The sequence below is a fragment of the Microtus ochrogaster genome, chromosome 7 (assembly GCF_000317375.1).
Source record: "Microtus ochrogaster isolate Prairie Vole_2 chromosome 7, MicOch1.0, whole genome shotgun sequence".
In the NCBI taxonomy this organism is placed as follows: Eukaryota; Metazoa; Chordata; class Mammalia; order Rodentia; family Cricetidae; genus Microtus; species Microtus ochrogaster.
The window spans coordinates 46,756,333-46,778,437 of NC_022014.1; the positions used below are offsets into that span (position 1 = coordinate 46,756,333).

The window sequence follows — 22,105 nt, forward strand, 5'->3', positions numbered from 1 at the left end:
TCTACCCCCCCCCAAGATGGATACTGAACTCAGGACCCTGTAAATGTTAGTTGTGTATTGTGTCACTGAGCTATACTCCAGAAAGAGATTCTGTTTAGATAACAACCACAAAGCATGGAGAAGTTTAAAGAAAGACACCTGATATCAAGTTTTGGCTTCTAGAAATACATGCATACAAGATGAATCTATGTGCACACACACTCATACTATGTACTGTCAAGTATGTATACCACACACACACACACACACACACACACACACACACCTCTTAAAATGTTTTTGTTTTCTCCAATTTGTGAATTGGGTACTGGTGCACCCTCAGCAACATTCATATAACTGCCAACAGATGCCTCCGTAGACAGTCAGGACAGCACAGGACAAAGAACAGCCCTAGCCTGGTAGACCAGATGCCGAAGGTGGTGAGAAACATGGAAAGTCCTTCAAGTGTTCCCAATTTATCCCTCAGTGTCTTAAATTTTAATTTCTTTCTATTAATTTCTATGTAATATGTAACATAAATATCACTTTAGGGGTCTTTCTGGAATCTCAAGTAACACTTTAAAGCTGTATTATTGCTGGGAATGCGGCTCAGTGGTAAATGCTTGCCCAGCTGTGGGCTCCATTTCTAACACCAAAGAGAAGAAAAAGACTCCATGTTATTATAATTTCTTCAAATTCTTAAGTCATTCTTAATGTCTTAACATACATGAACTATATCTGCCAGCAATCCGTTGAGCTTTGGGAATTTCTTTCTTGCATTTTTTGGGTGTTGAACTTGAGGAAGAACCACCCCGGCAAAGATAGGACTCTTGGAAAAGATATTGTGCAGGTGCGGGGTCAGGTTGCCTGAAACGAGAACCAAGTGTCTGAGTCACAACACTGCTCCCAGGGGAGATCCCACGTGATGTGGTCTCAGTTATGAATGGGGAGAAAAGGAAAAGCGCAGTTTTTATTTTACAGTTGAAAGAAAATATCTAAACATGTCATAAAAACAGAGGCTCTAGGTTAGGGACACAGCTCTGCAGTAGAGTGCTTATCTAGAAGTGTGGAGTCCTAGGTTCAATCTCCAACTCTACAAAAAAAAATAGTAAGTTTTAAAAATTGAGGTTTCCTCCAGGAAGCTGTTGAGAGGCAGCAAAACACATAAAACAGTGTGGTTCTTTTACACCAAACTCTAAGACATAATATATAATTACCAGCAAAAGTTCTTTAAAATTTAACATGTTTCTCTTTATTTGTTTCTTTTTGGCTTTTCGAGACAGGGTTTCTCTATAGCCTTAGCTGTTCTTGGCTGTCCTGGAACTTGCTCTGTAAGCCAGACTAGCCTCGAACTCATACAGATCCGCCTGCCTCTGCCATCCAAATACTGGGATTAAAGGTATGCGCCACCACCACCCATCTTGACATGCTTCTCTGTTTGTATCTTAATGGTTTAACTGTCAGATGTTCAGCAGCTTTTGAACCAAAACCATACTCAAAATAGCTAGAACAATAAAGCCAGGTGGTGGTAACATACATCTTTAATCCTAGCACTCAGGAAGCAGAGGCAGACAGCTCTCTTCTTTCTTTTTTTTTATTTCTTTTTTTTTTTTTTTTTTTGGATTTTCGAGACAGGGTTTCTCTGTAGCTTTGGAGCCTGTCCTGGAACTCCCTTTGTAGACCAGGCTGGCCTCGAACTCACAGAGATCCGCCTGCCTCTGCCTCCTGAGTGCTGGGATTAAAGGCGTGCGCCACCGCCGCCCGGCGACAGCTCTCTTCTAACACAGTCTCATAACAGGACTTTAAAAAGGCACATGAAGTGGATGCTTCAAGACTCTGTCTTTTATTAATCTTAAATCATCTTCAATCAATGTTAATCCAGGTTTTACTGCTTTGATGACTGTTCCCAGTACCTTCTTCCTCAGAATCCTGCAATGATGTGTTTATGAAGAGTTTCTCCAACACACTTGGGGCTCCTCAAGTTCTTCCTTCAGATTAAAATACTGTGTGCAAAGCTAACTTCCAAATGTGTAGGTAGTTATGGTGATCAGTGTTAACTGCCAACTACCAGGAAGCCTCTGGGAATGTCCTGGGGAAATAGCTTGATTACATTAATTGACCCCCTATTATGGATGGCAATGTTCCCTGGCTGGGTCCAGGATTGTAGAAATGGAGGAAGGGAGTCAAGCAACTTGAAAGCATTTGTTAGTCTCTGTTCCTGATTGTGGGTATGATGTAATCAGACCCTCAAGCTCCTGCTGGGACTTCTGCTCTTTGATGGACTGTAACCCAGGGCTTTGAGTCAAAATAAAACAGATGTCTCCTAAATTGCTTATCAGATATTACAGAGCAACAGGAAAGCATCTAAGACAGTAGTTAAAACAGATTGTAAGATAATTAAACTCTTATCAAGTATACTTTTAAATTTTATTTTTCATCAATTATATCATTGAACACATTACTTAGCTACATGGTTTCTACTGTGGGTTTGATGATAAAGAGGATGATTTAAAGGGACTGGAAGAGATGGATCAGAGGCTAAGGACACTCTGCTCTTCCAGAGGACCCAGATTTGGTTCCCAGCACCCACCTCTGGTGGTTTACAGTCGACTGCTATAACTCCAGCTCCAAGGGATCCAGCACACCTCTGGTCTCTGGGCACCAGCACTTAAATGCACATACCCACACACCCACACAGAGATGCACACACAATTAAAACAAAATAGATCTTATTAAAAGGATTATTAGCAAATAATTGATTTTCTATCAACAATACTTTAAAAAAGCATCTGACTAAACTTTACTGATGTGGGATAATGCTCTTGTACACTGTAAAGATTTGTCACTTGTACTGGTTTAATAAAACACTGATTGGCCAGAAGCCAGGCAGGAAGTATAGGTGGTGTGGCAGACTAGGAGAATTCTGGGAAGAAGAAAGGCAGAGATGCAGTTAGCAGCCAGATGAAGAGGAAGCAGGATGAGAATGCTGCACTGATAAAAGGCACCAAACCACAGGGCTAAATATAAATAAGAAATATATGTTAATTTAAGTTGTAAAAGGTAGTTAGTAATAAGTCTGATCAATAAGCCAAATAGTTTATAATTAATATAAGCCTCTGTGTGTTTCTTTGGTACTGAATGACTGTGGGACCAGGTGGGACAGAAATGTCCGTCTACACTTTACTATTTAAAGTCCCTGTCCAGAAGAGAAGCTGTTTGCAGAGGCCAACATCTTTTAGTACTTGAACAGAACAACTTTTTTTTTGCTTTGTTTTTTGAGACAGGGTTTCTCTGTGTAGCTTTGGAAACTAACCTGGCACTCTCTCTGTAGACCAAGCTGGCCTCAAACTCACAGAGATCTGCCTGCCTCTTTCTCCCAAGTGCTGGGATTAAAGGCGTGCACCACCACTGCCTGGTGAACAGCACAACTTTAAAAAAATATATAGTACTGGGGCTGGAGAGCTAACTTGGTGAAGTATACTACACCATATACTTTTCTTAGCAGCAATGATTAACATGTGCCTTTGAGTTCCTGCAAAAAAGTTATTATTTGTCAAAACAATTTTCTGCCTTCTTTATCAGCATAGAAACCCATCTGTCATCACCTGTCTCACAAGGCACTTCCTTAGTGTTCATTCCCTAAATATGGGCATCAGGCATAGCTGATCTGGAAGCAGTTACTTAGACAGGTAGCAGAGTATTTCAGTAATACCTACCTACTTTTAAAACAATCTTGTGGAGCAAATCCAAATCTGAACTGCTAGGAAGGTAGGGATTGCCAGTGGCCATCTCAATGATCATACAGCCCAAAGCCCAGATGTCTACTGGTCTGGAAAAAAATTTACCACAGAGTAAATTACTTTGTCAGGAACAAATATGTATAACAACTACTCTAAAGACGTTTATATCAGATCAAAGCTAAAAAGAAAGAATGTTTGCCAGCAGAAGTGGAGAAAGAGAAGAGAAACTAAGGACAGATGAACACAACCAAAGCGTGTACATACAAGAAAACGTCCCAATAGATGCCATTATGTCATCTGATTAATAAACCCACAAAGGGGGAAAGCCACAGTGATGGTGTATATCTTTAATCCCAGCACTGGGGAGGCACAAACGGGCAGGTATCTGTGGTTTGGAGGCCAGTTTAGTCTACATATTGAGTTCAAGGCCATCCAAAGCTACACAGTGAGGCCCTGTTTCAAAACCAAGGGATGGAGTGGGGAGGGATAATGTTTAAGTGGTATTATTTACAAACAATTTTTCACTGTAGGATATTGACTGAGGGACTGTGCTCCTTTATGAGTCATCTAGAATAGCACAATTTTTAAAAAGCATTACTTTCAGTCTTTATAAGGAAGGTGTCACTTTTTCCAAGAAAGAGGAAACTTGGTAGATCCTGTTTCAACACAGAATTATGGTAAATGATTGAAGAATCTTTGGAGGGGCTCAGCAGGCAAAGATACCTGCCACTGGGTCTGAAAACCTGAGCTGGATCCCACACAGTTGGAAAGAACTAAGTCCTGCAAGTTGTCCTCTAACCCCCATATGCATACCATGGGCCCCACCCATAAATAAAAAATATATAATTTTTTTAACCGTTGCAGAACACAGAAGCAGAACATCAAGAGAGGAGACAACACTGCTAGAAGTATGGCACAGACTAACGCAAGCCTGGAAACAGTGCAAGAACATGTGCCCAGGCCTCCAGCAGCTGCCACCATTTAAACCCTCCAGTGTAAGTACAGACACAGTCACCAGTAGCACAGGTGCCCACAATGTCCTCTGGGTGCCTTTAAAGGTATCCCTCTTCCTTGACCAAAGCCAGACACAGATGGCAGGGAGTGAATAGCAGAGGGAAAATGACACACCTGGGAGAAGCCAGGCGAGTTCCCAAAGTATACGTACTTTCCGTAAGAGGTATCTTTTAACACCAGTTCTGGAGCTCTGTACCAGCGAGTGGCCACATAGTCTGTGTAGACATCCCCAGGAGCTGCTAATGTCCTTGCAAACCCAAAATCACAGAGCTTAGTAATCCCTGACTGGGAGACTAAAATATTCTCAGGCTTTATATCTCGATGGATAATCTAAAAACAAACAGAAAATTTGATATATTAAAACGAGGTTTCGTTTTATATAGAATCCAAAACTCTTCAAAGACAAGTCTAGCTCACAGATAAGATAGGGAAGACATTTCCTAATCATGGAAAAAAAACGTTACATATTCTCCATCCATCACTTCCAAACAAAATGAAGCCAAAACAGACACAGAAAATGTAAATCTATTGTGCAATATGACTTTAACTGTGTAAAGATGTGTTGCATTTGTTTATACTGCACTGATTTAATTATGTAAAGATGTGTTGCTGTTTTACCGTGCCTGCCTAAGGCCCCTGACTAGTCTAATAAAAAGTTAAATGGCCAATAGCTAGGCAGGAAAGGGACAGGCTGGGCTATCGGGCAAAGAGAATAAGTAGGAGGAGGAATCTAGGCTCTAGAGGGGAAAGGAGAGAACAGGGAGAAAGGGAGACACTTGGGGGCAGCCAGGCAGCTGCCAGCCAGACTCCCATGGAAAAGCAGAAAAAGTAGGACATACAGAATAAAAGAAAAGTAAAAAGCCCTGAGGCAAAACATAGCTGAAGAGAAGCAGATAAAACTAAGTTGTAAGAGCTAGCGGAACAAGCCTAAGCTAAGGCCGAATATTCATAACTAATAAGTCATCTCTGTGTCATGATTTGGGGGCTGGCAGTCCAAGAAAGTCTGCTACATAAATCCCACTCTAAGAATGAAAGGGACTTGGTGAGACAAAGCTGAGCTTTGCTTTGACCCAGTTGGTACCCACTGTCTTCACAGCCAGTCCTCGGAAGAATACTGTGCACTACCCTGTCCTCTGCTGACCACGCTGTACTCAACTGCTCTGGACAAAGTCATTGACACTATTTCCACACTGATGGACCCCTCTCAGTCCTTTACCTTACTCATTTCTTAGTGTGAGTATATTATCAAACACTCTTCTACTCTGCAGCCCTGGGACCAGAAAGTCTCTTCTTTGCCTAGAACTTTCTTTCTCTGTCCTTTAAATGTAGGACTGTTTCCCACTTTCCATTCACAATATCATGCTCTTCTCTCTCCTTTCTCCCCCCTTCCATCTCACTCCTCTGGCTTCCTGTTGTGGTTTTGTTTTTGTTTTTAGACAGGGTCTCATGGAACCCAGGCTATCCTTCAACTCACTATGTAGGCAAGCATAATGTTGCACTCCGGTCTCATGGGACACTAGGCTCTGTCTCTCCCTGCGGACCATTTCCATCACTTGGTTCTGGAGACCACAAACTCGTGTTTCTTTCCAAATACCGACTGACCCAATTCAGTCTCAGCACCTCTCTTTTTAATAGTTTTACAGAATAAGAGAATATTTTAACTGACATAAATTACATATATTAGTTGCATATACTTTATTAAAATACACCAAAAAAGTTGGGCATGGTGGCACATGCCTTTAATCCTGGCACTTGGAAGTTCAAGACAGGAGGATCACTGTGAATTAGAGTCGGCCTGGTCTACATAGTGAGTTCCAGGACAGCCAAAACTAAATAGAGATATCCTGTCTCAAAAAAAAAAAAACCCAAAAAGTCCACCAAGAAGTGACTAAATTAGACAAACCTTTCACCTAATTTTTGCACAAAAGACCTTCAAATCTATTCTTAGCAATTTCAATAACATGATAGTCACTTACTAGAGCAACCATGTTGTAAAAAAAAAAAATCTTGTGAACTTACTCCTATCTGAAATTTGGTAGGCTTTGACAGGAATCTCTCTCAGCCTCCTTTTTAAGATTTTACGTGTGACATAATATCCTCAATTTACCCACACTGTCCCAGATGTTACTGCGCCCTATCATCAAGTCTCAGTACCGCACTGCATTCTCTGCGCCCACTCACCTACAGCCGGACACTTAGATGCACGGCACACTTGCCTGCTGTGAATGTGCTACGGTGAAAGCAAATGCAGGTATCTTGGACCAACTAATGTTTCCTTTTCATACACACCCAGAAGAGAGACTGTGGTTACCCATAAGTTCCTACTTTAAGCACTGAGGACACTGTAGTGTCCAAGGAATTTACACTACACTGGCATCTGCACAGGTTTCCTTTTCTCCACATTCTAATTGCCACTTCTGCAATGACCGTTGGAGCAGTGACTTCCATCATTTAAATTTCTCTGATGATGACAGATTTTGAGTACTTCTTCATATACCTGTCTGCCTACATGCCTGGCCTACTTCTTTCCTTCGCTCATCTTTAGTTATTCTATTTACTTATTGAGTTATCTGAGCTCTTCATTGGTTTCCATTTTCTCCCATTCTGGAAGCTGTTTCCTCATGCTGTACATTTTCCCTTGACTACATTCAAGCTCTTCAGCTTGGTCTCATCTGCCACACAACCGTTCTCTTTTAGCCTTAGCCTCGGGCCTCACATTAGCGTCTTTAGTCTATCTTGAGCTGACGTCTGAATGTGGTTCGTGGACTTGAGACACTCTGGTCTGTCGCTGTCACACAGTCCATTAAAAACTGTCTTTCCACCTGTCAGACTGCGTCAGTACTTCTCTACAAGTTTACCTTCCAGCGTCCAGATCTCACACATCTTTTGTCAAGGTTTATTAGGTTATATGATATTTTGATGCTATAAATGGCATTTCATTTTACTTCAGGCAGGGTTTCCTGTATTCCGCCCACATGTTTTTGACTCTCCAGCCTCCAGCTCCCAAGTGCTGGGATTTCAGGAGTGTACCACCACACTCAGTTCTATGTAGTGGGCGGGGGGGGGATCAAACCAAGCACATACAAGCACTCTACCAATTAATCTACATTACCAGACCCTAACTGTACCCTAAAATGTCTAATTTCTGATTATTTGTTGCTAATGTATAGAAAAGCATCTGGATGGTGGTGGTGCACACCTTTAATCCCAGGTTCTGGAAAGCAGAGGCAGTAGGGTCTCTGAGTTTGAAGCCAGCCTGGTCTGGAAAGTGAGTTCCAGGACAGCCAGGGCTACACAGAGAAACCCTGTCTTGAGAAACCAAAAAAAAAAAAAAGAAAAAAGAAAAGAAAAAAAGGATTTAGAAATGATCTTCTTTGCTGTGGGAATTTTCTATGTAAATAACATGTTATCTGTGAATAAAGACAGTATGCTTCACCCAACTCAAAAATAATGCCATGGTATAACTATTACACTAGCTACAATAAAAGTGACAGTCACAGGGCTGGGAGTGTACCTCAGGGGTACAGACCCTGCTCAGCATTCACAAGACTCCAAATTGATACTGTCACTTAGGAAAACAGTTTGGCTCTTTCTTGTTTTCTTTCTTTCCCTTCCTTCCTTCCTTCCTTCCTTCCTTCCTTCCTTCCTTCCTTCCTTCCTTCCTTCCTTCCTGTCTTTCTTTCTTTCTTTCTTTCTTTCTTTCTTTCCAGGACAGGGTTTCTCTGTAGCTTTTGGAGCCTGTCCTGGAACTAGCTCTTGTAGACCAAGCTGGCCTCAAACTCACAGAGATCCGCCTGAGTGTTGGGATTAAAGGTGTGCGCCACCATCACCCGGCTTCTTTCTTTATTTTTAGTTTTTGGAGACAGGGTTTCTCTGGAAATCACTTTGTAAACCAGGCTAATCTTGAACTCAGAGAGATCTGCCTACCTCTGTCTCCTGAGTGCTAAGAGTTGGCATGCACCACCACTGCCCAGTGGCAGTTTATTTAAAACTACCACCACCAAAATAAATAAAACAAAGCTGTTGACAGCAATATTATTCATAAGGCCTGAACTAGAAACAAGCTAAAAGTCCAGCAGCTGGTGTATGCTGTATCTTCACTAGAGAAGCACTCAACATCTAAACAGAACAAAGTACCAATACATGTCCCAGTGCAAATTATGCTAAGGTGAAGGAAACCATGTGTAAGACTGTTCATTTATGAGAAATTTTCAGCAAGAGCCTATCTATAATCTATATCGCCTATCCATATAAGAGCCTATCTATATAGCCTATCTAAAAGAGTTACCGGTTTCCTGGAGCTGAGGGTAGAAACTAGGACTGAGGAAAAGGAAGTGAGTTCACTTTAAAACTCCGTCCACTCACTAGCTGACCACTGAACTGAGCAGACATGACAAAGATTGCAGACTCAGAACTTTAGAGTGGGGCATGGAGAGGCGGCTCAGGGGTTAAGAGCACTGGCTATTCTTCCGGAGGTCGTCAGTTCCATTCCCGTCAGCTACGTGGTGGCTCACAACCATCTAAATATATAGTAGGATCTAATGCCCTCTTCCGGCCTGCAGCTGTACATGCAGAACAGTCATACATAAGATATAATTCTTATTTAAAGTACAGGAAAATTAACTTAAAAAAAAGTGAGTATTGCGACTCACACCTTCCCATCATGCCTGCGCTTGGACAGACAAAGGCAAGAGAACCTCAGCAAGTGACAGGTCACTTGATCATCACTATGAGTTCCAGACCAGCCACACCTACTTAGCAGGTGTGTGTAGGGTGGGGAGATAAGCCCAGACAGGGATGGAAAACTTCTATTTCTGTAATTGTCACATTATTTTAAATATCCTGTTATCAACAAAAACTAAGGGGCACACAAAAAAGAAAAGAATCAGGAAACAGAGCTCTCGGTAACTCAGTAGCTGTGCTTCCAAGAAGCCAACACAGTCCTTGGTGAGCAACCTTTAAATCAGGTTACTTACTTATTCCTTTTTGGTAAGCATATAGTACTTGTATAATACAGTGGGTCTCATTTTGACATTCTTTTCTGAGACGGGTTCACTTTGAAGCGCTGGCTGTCCTGAGACTCACTACATAGACCAGGCTGCGGTCTGCCTGCCTCTGCCTCTGGAGCACTGGGTTTAAAGGAGAGCACCACAACACTCCTTTCTTAGTGAGTCTCTCTGTGTGGGAGGGTGCATGTGTGCCAGTGTGTGAGAGACCAGCAGGAATCGTGCTGTCAGCCTTGGCAGCAAGTGCTACCTACTGAGCCATCCTCACTGTCCCTTGTGGCTTCTCCGAAATGCTTATACATTTGATTTTGTATGTGCGTGCTCTGGGAAAAAGCCTGTCCAGAGCAACTCTGCAATCACGTCTCCTCCTCCCTGATTTATCACCACTCTCCAAAGTCCCCTGCTCCCGGACAAAAATCTCAAGGTCCAAATCAGGAGCAGGAGGAGAGAGAGCACGAGCAAGGAACTCAGGACCGCGAGGGGTGCACCCACACACTGAGACAATGGGGATGTTCTATTGGGAACACTCTAAGGCCAGCTGGCCTGGGTCTGAAAAAGCATGGGATAAAACCGGACTCTCTGAACATAGCGGACAGTGAGGACTACTGAGAACTCAAGATCAATGGCAATGGGTTTTTGATCCTACTGCACGTACTGGCTTTATGGGAGCCTAGGCAGTTTGGATGCTCACCTTACTAGACCTGGATGGAGGTAGGGGTTCCTTGGACTTCCCACAGGGCAGGGAACCCTGATCGCTCTTTGGGCTGACGAGGGAGGGGGACTTGATTGGGGGAGGGGGAGGGAAATGGGAGGCGGTGGCGGGGAAGAGACAGAAATCTTTAATAAATAAATAAATTTAAAAAAAAAACAAAAATAAACAAAGTCCCCTGCTCAAGTTGACGTCCATCCTACAGCAGCAGCCTGTGTGCACTTCTCTCCTCTAACAAATCCTAGCTACATTTCAATCCAACTTACTTTACCTCTTCCTCAGACTTTTACTGTTTGGCCCACACTCCCTGCAGACACCATGCACTACTTTCAATTTGCCTGGAGGATGTGTGTGTGGGAGGGGACACATTCTATCTACACCCTATTTGGTATTTTATTTTTTCTTTTTTGGTTTTTTAAGACAAGGTTTCTCCGTGTAGTCCTGACCAGGCTGGCCTTGAATGCAGAGATCCACCTGCTTCTTGCCTCCTGAGTGCGGGGATTAAAGGCATGTGCCACCACCACCTGGTGGGTTATTTGGTATTTAAGGTCAGTGGCGTAAGGTCATGTTATTTTACAGACAATAAAGGGAAGCTTGAGAAGGTTGTCACCACAAAGGTGGTGCTGGTCTTCAGTGCCAGCACTCAGGAAGAAAGGCAGGCAGGCATCTCTCTGTGAGTTTGAGGCCAGCCTGGTCTGCACAGTGAGTTCTAGGACAGCCAGAACTATGTGAGAGACCATGTCTCAAAACAAATGAATCAAACAAAGAATGTTAAATCTCCAGGATATGGAATCATGGCGCTGTCAGCTCTGGTGCCACAAATCATGTAGGTTTTCATAGATTGGTTAGTGTGCTTCATTTTTGAGACAGGGTCTGATCAAGGAGCACTGCTGGCCTGAACTTGCAGTGACCCTCCTTCCTTGGCTTGTTGAGTAAGTCTGCACCACATGCCCAGCGCTATATGCACCTGATGGTCTCACAACTACCTCATCTTGGATCTAGCTGGCAAGGACATTACCACGTCAACTCCAATTGCTATCACAATAGTTTTTTCTTTTTTAAATAAAGACTTACTTATTAATTATATATACAGGGTTCTTCCTGCATGTATGCCTTCAGGCCAGAAGAGGGCACCAGATCTCATTACTGATGGTTGTGAGCCACCATGTGGTTGCTGGGAATTGAATTCAGAACGTCTGGAAAAGCAGTCAGTGCTCTTAACCTCTGAGTCATCTCTCCAGCCCCACAACAGTTTTCAAAGCCATGAAATATGTGGCATTATTAGCAAATCAAAGCAGTAAAAGCCATCGGAGAAATCCTGGAGTATGCAGCTGTACCAGTATCAACTAGACAAAATGATTGCTGATGCAACAGTGGGTGGCTCCCACTATGATCTCAGTACTCTGAAGGCTAAGGCAAAAAGACCTGGAGCTTGAGGCTAACCTGAGATGCATACTGAGTTTGGCATTAGCCTGGGCTACCCATTGAGAACCTTGTTTCATAAGACAAAAACAAAATATTTTTGAGGACTTTACTATTTTTTCTGAATATATAATGTATCGCTATTTCCTGATTACTTTCCAGAAAGTCAGGCATCTGAAAAAAATAAAGTGTCACAAAAACTGCTAAGCTAGGCTGGGCTTTGGCAGCATACGCCTTTAATCCCGGCCTTCAGGAGACAGAGACAGGACGATCTGTGAGTTCAAGGCCAGCCTGGTCAACAAAGCAGGTTTCAGGACAGCAAGGACTACATAAAGGCCATGTCTCCAAAAACCTGATGAGCAACATTACTACTTAACACTGAAGTCAGTACTAGAAATCAGCTGGGCTTTTTTCTCAATATTTTTTTACAGATTGAGTGATGTGTAGTGAGCCCGACAGGATCGCCATTACAAGATGGCACCACATCCTGTCTTGTTGGTTATAAACAACCCCATATTTGGCTATGCCTTTGAGAGCTACATGTCCCCTGCTTCCCGCATGCGCAGTGAATATGGGTCCCTGGGCCTATCTCGATTCAGTCTGGTGTCAGCTGATGGTGGCAGCCAATCACAGGGCGACCCGTGTGCCAATTCCCTATATAAGCAGCCGCCATTGTGCCCCCAGGTCTCTCTAGCGTTTCCCCCTCTCTCGTGTCCCCCTCTAGCGTCTCTCTTTCTCTCTCTCCCCTTTGCTTTATGCTCTCCCTCTCGTTTCTTGCCCCCCTTCGCTTCATGTGCTCTCCCTCAACCAAATGCACTCCTCGTGTGGTGGGTGTTTCTTCCTCACCGGTCAAGAAGCCCCCCCCCCCCCCCGCAGGGATGGACACCTGCTCTGCCTTCCACAGATCATCTGACTTACCATTCCTTTACCTAATAACCATCCCCTGGCCCCAAACCTCCCTTCATTTAAAGGAATCTTCATGAAAGCACAGCTCTGACTTTCAACATTTTGATTCATCTTCTCAGAGATATTCTTCAGTTCAATGATGAGTCCTTTAAACCAAATCATTGATACTGCTTTTAGCATCTGCCATTGATTGGATGTGAAGTGTCCCCTTCAAAAAGGCTCTTTTCATTTAAGAGCAATTCCCACTGCTGCTGGTGGAGGAGGCTCGGGAAATTTCAGGGGCATGTCCTTGAGGGAATACACCTTGTCTGGGACCCTTTCTCTTTCTGTTGCACACTGCCCCATGCTCCTGAAGGCATGATGCTTGAAGAGAATCATGGGCTGAAACCTCTGAAGTCATGAGGCAAAGCAGTATTTCCTCTCTTTAAGTTACCCTCACAGTTGTTTTCGTCACAGCCTATGGGAAACTAACAGTACCTCAGACTCAGCCCATCTTATCATCCCAATTACTAAGTACTCAATAAATGCTTTTGGGTTCTGCAAATAAGCTGAAAAGCAATCTCCCCCTTTGCATTTTCAGGAAGTCTATTAGTATTATACACAGAAAAATCTTAACAACCTCCATTAAAAATAGAACTATTCAAATGGCACTTGTGAGTCATAGCCATCCCAGCTGGGCTCCCTCTGAAGCACTTACATTATTATTGTGAAGATACTCAATCGCTCGAAGAATCTGGAACAGGTACTTTCTCAGTCGCTTACTCTCTAGTCCGTGACAGTAATGTTGCAACTCATCTAAGACTGTGTGGTCAATAAATTCAAATACCAAATGAATTTTCTTTTTTTGTCTAAACACTTCAATCAGATTGACCAGGTTTTCATGCCGAAATTGCTATTAACAAAAGAAACAGAGTTTAAAATAAAATTGTTTCAAGCAGTAATTCATTCAAACACCTATATAATTTTGGAGAAAAAAAAAAAACAGGAACAGTTTCAACTTCTTTTAACAGGAACGTCTCAAGTGATCTGGCACATTCTTAATGTGTAAAAATTACTGTGATTTCTTGCTCTCTAGAAAAAGGTGAGACATGTTGACAAGATTGCTTATTAAAACAATTTAGCACTAAAGTACCACAATACAATGAGAACTGTTTTGCTATCTTTTAATTTGGTTTGTACTTAACACATGAAATTTAAGAGGACTGCATCCAGCACTTGGAAGGCAGAGGCGGGCCAGTCTCTGAGTTCAACGCTAGTCTAGTTTACACAGGGAGTTCCAGGCTAGGCAGAGCTACAGAGTGAGATGGTCTCAAAACAAAACAAATAAAAATCAATAAATAAAATAAAATGGACCTTGTTTCATATTTGCTAATTTTGTTGTTGTTCTTTCTTTTCATTTTTAGAGACAAGGGCTTGCTATGTATCCCAGGCTAGACCAGAACTCACAACTTTTCTGTCTCAGCTTCTGGAGTGCTGGGTGCTGGGATTAAAGACATAAACCACCACATTTATCAGCAGGTGTTTTAATTTTTGGAAACTGAACTTGGGATCTTTCACATGCTGAGCTAAGTGTACCTAGCCCCTAAGGTCCTCATATTTCAGCTGAGCGTGGATTTTTACACTTTTACAATTTATGTTTGTATGCTGGTCTATACACATACATCTGCATCAAGTGCACTCCTGGTACCCAGAGGTCAGAAGAGGGTGATGTTGGATCCCCTGGAACTGGAGTTAAGAATGGTTGTGAATCACCATGTGGGTGCAGGAAGCAAACCTCGGTCTTCTGCAAGAACAAGTGCTCTTAGCCACTGAGCCATCTCTCCAGCCCACACGTATATTTCAACATCATTGAGCATATGTTATAAATTTATATAACGTATTCTCTAATTTTGGTCCTAAGTTGTAGAGACTGAACCATAAGTTCTAAGGGTCATTTTTAATTCACTTGATAATCAAAAAAATATCAAAATGTTTTAAAAATCTTCAAATATATGAAATAATTTATAACCATGGAAATAGCATAAATATGCAAATATTTGGGTTTTTTAATTAATTTTTTATTCTACAATTCTACTAAGAAACAAAACACCCTTTATCTCAGATACTCAGGAGACTGAGACAGGAAGATAAATCTGAGGCCAGTCTGGGCAATAAACACAGTGAGATCTTCATTTCATGCAAACAAAAATTAAATAAGTAATTTTTTGTTTTCTTTTTTTCTTTTTGTTTTTTTTTTTTTTCGAGACAGGGTTTCTCTGTGGTTTTGGAGCCTGTCCTGGAACTAGCTCTTGTAGACCAGGCTGGTCTCGAACTCACAGAGATCCGCCTGCCTCTGCCTCCCGAGTGCTGGGATTAAAGGCGTGTGCCACCACCGCCCGGCCTAAATAAGTAATTTTTAAAACAAAAATTCTTTTTTTTTTTTTGGTTTTTCGAGACAGGGTTTCTCTGTGGCTTTGGAGCCTGTCCTGGAACTCGCTCTGTAGACCAGGCTGGTCTCGAACTCACAGAGATCCGCCTGCCTCTGCCTCCCGAGTGCTGGGATTAAAGGCGTGCGCCACCACCGCCCGGCCCCCAAAAATTCTTTTTTGTGTGCTCCTAACAACCATTGTCAAAAATAATTTTAAGGAGTTGGAAAGATGGCTTAGTGGGAAAATGCTTGGTATGTACACAAGTACCTGAGTTCAATCCCTAGCAACCACAGATAACCAGACATAGCAGCAGGAGCCTGTAACTAGCACTGGGTGAGGTAAAGTTGGGTGGATAGAGGGGAAGCTCACTGCTCAGCTATTTCGAGCTCAACTGATAGCTTCAAATTCAATGACAGATTCTGTTTCCAAAAAGAAGGTAGAATGTGGTAAGAGGCAGACACCCAACCTGATCTCTGACATTCAGGCACACATGCACTTCAAACCAACAAATACATCAAATAAGTACTCTTAAATAATTGCCATGTAGCAGCGTAGAAGACAAATAAAGCTTAATATTTAAGTAACTTATTCTATTTTTCGACTATTGTCCTTGCTACAATCAATTTTGAAATATTTAACCACTTTTTAAATTAACAAAAATATTTATAGGGCTGGAGAGATGGCTCAGCGGTTAAGAGCATTGCCTGCTCTTCCAAAGGTCCTGAGTTCAATTTCCGGCAACCACATGGTGGCTCACAACCATCTGTAATGAGGTCTGGTGCCCTCTTCTGGCCTGCAGGATACAGGCAGACAGAACACTGTATACATAATGAGTAAATAAATAAATATTTTTAAAAAAAAACAAAAAAATTATAAATTTGGATTAAAAATGAGTATATTTCATTATTAGATTCACTAGTAAACTATAATTTATTTTAAAAATGTATTCATTTATGATGTATACAGTGTTGTGCCTATATGTCTGCCTGCAGGCCAGAAGAGGGCACCAGGTCTCAATATGGATGGTTGTGAGCCACCATATGGCTACTGGGCTGAACTTAGGTCCTCTGGAAAAGCAGCAAGGGCTCCTAAGCGCTGAGCCAGCCCCGCAAACTATAATTTTTTTAAGAAAATGCTTTTATTCTAGTGGTATAACGTCAAGTTTTCTACTTTCCTGCGACTAGCAGAGACTAAAATCCTTGAAACATGACTGGTAGAAATTTTTGCCAAAATACAATTCCAGATTCCTTTCCTAAATTTTTGGTTTTTTTGAAGACAGGGTTTCTCTGTAGCTTTGAAGCCTGTCCTGGAACTAGCTCTTATAGACCAGGCTGGCCTCGAACTCACAGAGATCCACCTGCCTCTGCCTCCCGAGTGCTGGGATTAAAGTGTACCACCACAGCCCGGCTTCTTTCCTATTTTTGCTCTCCATTTCCCTGTTTAGTAAGATGCTCTGGTGCGGCCGTGGCAATGACACACTGGCAGCAGTGAAGGGACAGCGGAGGGTCAGTGCTTTCAGACACCACACAAATGGCCCCCCTAGGGAAAACTGCTGGCTTTCTGTACGACCTCTAATTTATATTCCTATAGGCTTATTTATGAGTATAGGTGTCTGATCTGCATGTATGTCCGTACACACGTGCATGCCTGGTGCTCACCCCTGGAAACAAAGTTACAGATGCTTGTGAGTCACCATGTGTGTGATGGGAATCAAATACAGGTCCTCTGCAAGAACAAAAGCTCTTAACAGCCGAGCCATCTCTCCAGCCCTTAGTCTTTATTTTAAAGGCAAAATAGTGGAGGAAGTAAGGAACAAACAAAAACAGTAGGGGTCTTCTTTCTTTGTGTGTATTTAATTATATTTTTCTCTATTACTAGACAACCTTTCACAAATATTCTAACTGCTGTGTCAGTAATTTAATCAGATTCTACCATTAAAATTTAGTTAAAATTGAGTTATTTGGGCAATCATTTTAGGTTAAGAATATTAGCAAATGCAAGAGCTCTCTTATTAGATTATGCTAAATTGAAAAGTGGTATGCAGTGGCAAGTGCCTGTAATCCCAGGACTACAGAAGCTGAAGCAGAATGAGGAAGAATTTGAGGCCAGCCTGAGCTATACAATGAGTTCCACGCTAGTTTGGACTATGCAATAAAATTTGGTGTAAAAAGAAGGGGCCTGGAGAGATAAAATGGTGATTAAGAGAACTGGCACATCTTCCAGAGGACTCTGGTTCTTTTAGGTTTATTTCTTTTACAATTTTATGTGTATAAAATAGTAAAATATATGTGCAGATATATATTTTACATTTATGTCTGTACATCAGATGCATGACTGGTGCCCAGGGAGGTGAGAAAGGAAAATCAGATCCCACCTTGTGGGCTACAGGAATCGAACCTAGGTCCTCTGGAAGAGCAACAAGCACTCTTAACTGCCGAGTCAACTCTCCAGCCCATAAGTCTCTGATCCTGAACCCTCATGCTCAGAGCTGTGACACCCTCTTCTGGCCTCTGTGGGGATGCACTAACACGGTACAAACACATACAGACTAAAGACCTATACACATAAAATAAAACTCTTCTAAGTTTAAAAAATATTTCAGCCAGGTGAGGTGATGGTGCATGCCTTTAATCCCAGCACTTGGAAGGCAGTGGCAGGTGGATCTCTGTGAGTTTGAAGTCAGCCTGATCTACACATCGAGTTCCAGGACAGTCAGGGCTGTTATACAGAGAAACCCTGTCTTGAAAACCCAACCAACCAACCAAAGAAAGAAAAAAATATTTTAAAGGAAGAAAGGTAGGAAGAGAGGGAAAGCAGGTGGGACATCCCATACAAAGTCAGCGAGAATAGTTTAGAGTGCTAATGGTGTTACAGGCCTTTAATTCCAATACTCATAAGGCAGAGAGAAGCAGATCTCTCTCTCTCGGTAAATCAGAGGCTAGTCTGTTCTACATAGGAAATTCCAGTGCAGCTTGGACTACATAGGGAGACCCTGTCTTAAAAAAGAAACAAAGTGTCTTAAAACAATTTGCATATACCAGACATGGTCCCACATACCTTTAGTCTCAGCATTCAGCAGGTAGAGATAGGCAGATTAGTGAGTTTGAAGCCAGCCTGGCCTACATAGCAAATTCCAAATCACCCAAGGATGCATATGAAACCTTGTCTAAAGTAAGTTATTTGCCTATGGTTATAACAAAATATGTTTTCAAGCTCATCTCCATGTTCTTGTCACTACTTGTTAGTGTTATAGTATCACTAAATAGGGCTGGAGCTAGCACTCAGCTGGTGGAGTGCTGTCGAGCGTGCACAAAGCCCTGAGTGTGATCCCTAACAACACATGAAACTGCAAGGCTACATGGCTCAAAGGGTAAAGGCACTTGCTGTCAAGCCTGACAACCGAGAGCCCTCCAACTTCCGCAAGTTACCCTGTGGCCTCCACGTGTGCACTGTCAATGTGCATCACGCACACACCAGAATAAATGGCAAAATGAAATTTAAAAATTAAAAACAACAGGCATGGTGTATGCAATGTCAGCACTATGGAGGTGGAGGCAGAAGGTTCAGAAGTTCAAAGCCATTATTTCCTAATTTGATTTCTCACTTAAGGAGCACAAACTGCCTGACAGTGCTGTTTCATTTCATCAGGCAAGGACTGGTGTCTTTCATTAAAAAAAAAAAAATCATAATGTCTTTACTAGCTTTTACTTTTCCTTCATACGGTCTAGAAATATAGCAGTTCCAACTGTCCACAGGTGCTAGCATGGAATTCTATTTAGATTTATAATATCTAATACAGACAAAAAGAAAGAAAATGCTGGGCGGTGGTGACACATACCTTCAATCCTAGCACTCAGGAGGCAGAGGCAGACAGATCTCTGTGAGTTCAAAGCCAGCCTGGTCTATAAGAGCTAGTCCAGGACAACCAGGCTGTTACACAGAGAAACCCTGTCTTGAAAAACCAAAAAGAAAAAGAAAGAAAACGTTTCTTTTGTACCAACAAAGATGGGCAAGAGCAGCTGTACTCTTCATCACATGTAAAACATCTGGACTCCACTGTCAAGGTGAGAGCCCTGAAAGCACAGTAAGATAGAACACCTGTACCTGGAGGCACTGCTTCCCGTTTCGGTGTCTAGTTTTGGACCCAGTCCCCAAAGAATGTTCACACTCTTTACCTCCTCCGTTCTTTGCCTGTCACACATACAGTACCTTCATCTCTCCTGACACTTGCTGTTTGCAGAAGCCTTATAGTCTTTAGTTAAATATCCCTGTCGTCTGCAAGTCAACAGTCCCAGAACTGAACTAGCTCTCAAATTCTCCTCCACTTTACATCAACTGTAGCATTCTCTGAACTTCAAGGACATCTCCGACTCCTTTCTGCATGCCATTTACACTGCTGGAGTCTAAAAAAGGCCTCATCATATTAGCAGGATTTCTGAATTAAATTCCCATCAGACCCCTTTAGATTTCAGTCTTCTGATACATTACATTCTACAAAGTATTGATAGATTAATAACTAACAGATTTTTTTTTATTCTTTTAGTTTTTAAAGACAGGGTTTTTCTGTAGCTTTGGAGCCTATCCTGGAACTAGCTCTTGTAGACTAGGTTGGTCTCGAACTCACAGATATCTGCCTACCTCTGCCTCCCAAGTGCTGGGATTAAAGGCACGCGCCATCACTACCTGACTACCTAACAGGGATTCTTTACAATTAACTCAAACCTTCATTTTCCATCTCCTAAAAAAATCAGGTTTGCGTCTTTGAGTTAGGGTGTCACGTACCCCAAGCTGGCTTGGAACTTAATATATAGCAGAGGATTGCACGTGCTCAGTTTTATGTGGTTCTGGGGACCAAACCCAGGGCTTCGGACATGCTTGGCCAGCAGTCTACCAATGGAGCTACTCCAGATCAAACCCAAACCAAGTTTTGACTTCTTAGCCTAAAACACTTTAAAATCTACTTCCAATTTACGGCACTAATTAGAATTCTAATTCTATACAAGAAACTCATAGACAAGTACTTGTTCTTTTCCTTTCCACTCGTTTGTTCTTGTCTTCCTACGCTTATGTTGTTCTGGAACTCAGTAGTAGCTCCACTTCACCCAAATGCTACACATCCTTCAAGGCCAAGAACACAGCATATTTTCTGCAAGAATCCTTCCCAGCCAAACAGAAGTGTGTGGAATTTAGTAGTAACCATTAAAAAACACAAAACAAAACAAAAAACCTGTGTGGTTATGTGGTTCCGCACACAAGCCTGCAGGTGTCCCCCGGGAGCTGGAGGTACAGGCAGTTGTGAGCCTTCTGGTATGGATCCCGGGGACTGACTCTAGTCCTCTCCAAGGGCAGCGAGCGCTCTGAACCACAGAGCCATCTCTCTGGCTCAGCATGAGCCACTCTTATTAGGATTATCTTTTGTACACCTCCTGTCTAGTCATAAGTCATTAAGGAACAAATTTTTACTTCTTTCTAGTCTCAGCTTCTTCCACAGTCCTTTGTACAAAGCAGACATCTTTAAGCATTATAACTGAGTAGTTTTGAACAGCTTCACAATATTATCATAATTCTGCTATACACAAGAACGCAGATCTTTTATCACTAGAAATTACAAACTATAGGTAATGAGAATTTCTCTATGCAGTATATTGTTAATGGAAATGTTCTTTTATACATTTTATCTTCATTCTACAACAATTTCTCGCTTGACTTACACAATCAAGGCAAAAGAAGCCCGGTGTTGTAACGTAGCCTGTAAATCTCAGCACTGGAAAAAATAAGTGTTCCAGGCCAGCCTGGACTTCATAGCAAGATGAATTCCAATGGGAAAAAATATGTATACAATAAAAGGCAAAAGAAACAAACCTTTAGAAACTTTATTTCTCTCGTTGCAATTTTGTTGACAGATTTTTCTGGTTTCTCATAGAATATCTTAATGGCCACTATCCGCCCAGTATCTTTATGTTTGCATTTCATGACCGTTCCATAACTTCCCTCTCCCACTTTTCCAAGAGTTTCATACATCTCCATTTTCAAGCCGGGGTTCTGCTTCACAGAAATAAAGAAAATGTTATAAGTTCGTGCTTTAAATTTTCAAGCTGGATAATGTATAGAGTCGATAATAACCCCCTACTTTCAAATATAAGAACAAAATCTAGGAGAGCTGGCTACAGCACAGCCTGTTCGTGGGAACTCTTAGGTTGTCGGAGAAGTTCCAACTTTCACCACAACACATGGGTGTCCCGCATTAATCTAGCATTTTGGGACTAAGGGAGGTCTGATTCGCGCTTAATTCAGGAATCATTTTAGAATACGGGATTTAGAAAACAAGCTCCCTTTTCAAAAAACAGCAAAGACGAAGGAAGGCAGGTTAAAAAGTCCCTCTAACAAACACTGCGGGTTTCTTGTGACCGCTACGATCCACAAGCGTGGGAACCTCCACCTCGGTACCGCATTTGCCCACGCGGCCCGCCCTCTCCTGAAGCCCACAGCCTAAACAGCCACAACCCGGGTCACGCCTTCCGCCGGGCTGTCCACCTCGTCCTGAGAGCCGCTGCCGACTCAGCCCATCCTGTAGTCCCGCAGGCCCGGCTCCGCGAAGTCCCAGCCGGCCGCGGGACACCACGCCTCCTCTCCAGGCCGACTTTGCCGGCTCTGGGCCGCCCGACGCCCTGGCAACGGGGTGGGGGCGGGGCCGGCGTTCGAACAGCAGTACGCAAGACTGGAAATCGCTGGGGTCCCGACCCGGAAGGGAAAGTGACACGAAGCGGAAGCTAGATGGTGCAGTAGGCCCAGCGTGCTTGCGGAATGGGAGAAGGCGGTTTTTGTCGCAGATTGAACGCCCTCGAGGGCTCTTTCTGCCAGGGGAAAAGAGCATTTTGTCGTCAGGGTGACTGGTCACCCGCTTGTGCCCGGTCCTAAGAG

At 42.6% G+C, this 22,105-nt stretch overlaps 1 protein-coding gene across 5 annotated transcripts in view; it reads right to left on the reverse strand.

Annotated features, from left to right (window-relative positions):
* Cdkl3 (cyclin dependent kinase like 3) overlaps window positions 1–21,868 on the reverse strand; it is a 94,763-nt gene extending 72,895 nt beyond the window's left edge. For 2 of the 5 annotated variants that reach the window (XM_026780040.1, XM_026780041.1), the window contains exons 1-6: window positions 21,719–21,868; window positions 21,047–21,229; window positions 13,474–13,668; window positions 4,885–5,063; window positions 3,696–3,808; window positions 707–846 (exon numbers count right to left, since the gene is read on the reverse strand). In XM_026780040.1, the coding sequence (XP_026635841.1) occupies window positions 707–846; window positions 3,696–3,808; window positions 4,885–5,063; window positions 13,474–13,668; window positions 21,047–21,211 (792 nt within the window). In that variant the 5' untranslated portion in view covers window positions 21,212–21,229; window positions 21,719–21,868. Of the gene's footprint in view, window positions 1–706; window positions 847–3,695; window positions 3,809–4,884; window positions 5,064–13,473; window positions 13,669–21,046; window positions 21,230–21,623 lie in introns of all 5 variants that reach the window. The other 3 variants (XM_026780037.1, XM_026780039.1, XM_026780038.1) reach the window with 3 other exon arrangements.
* Between the last annotated feature and the right edge of the window lie 237 nt (window positions 21,869–22,105).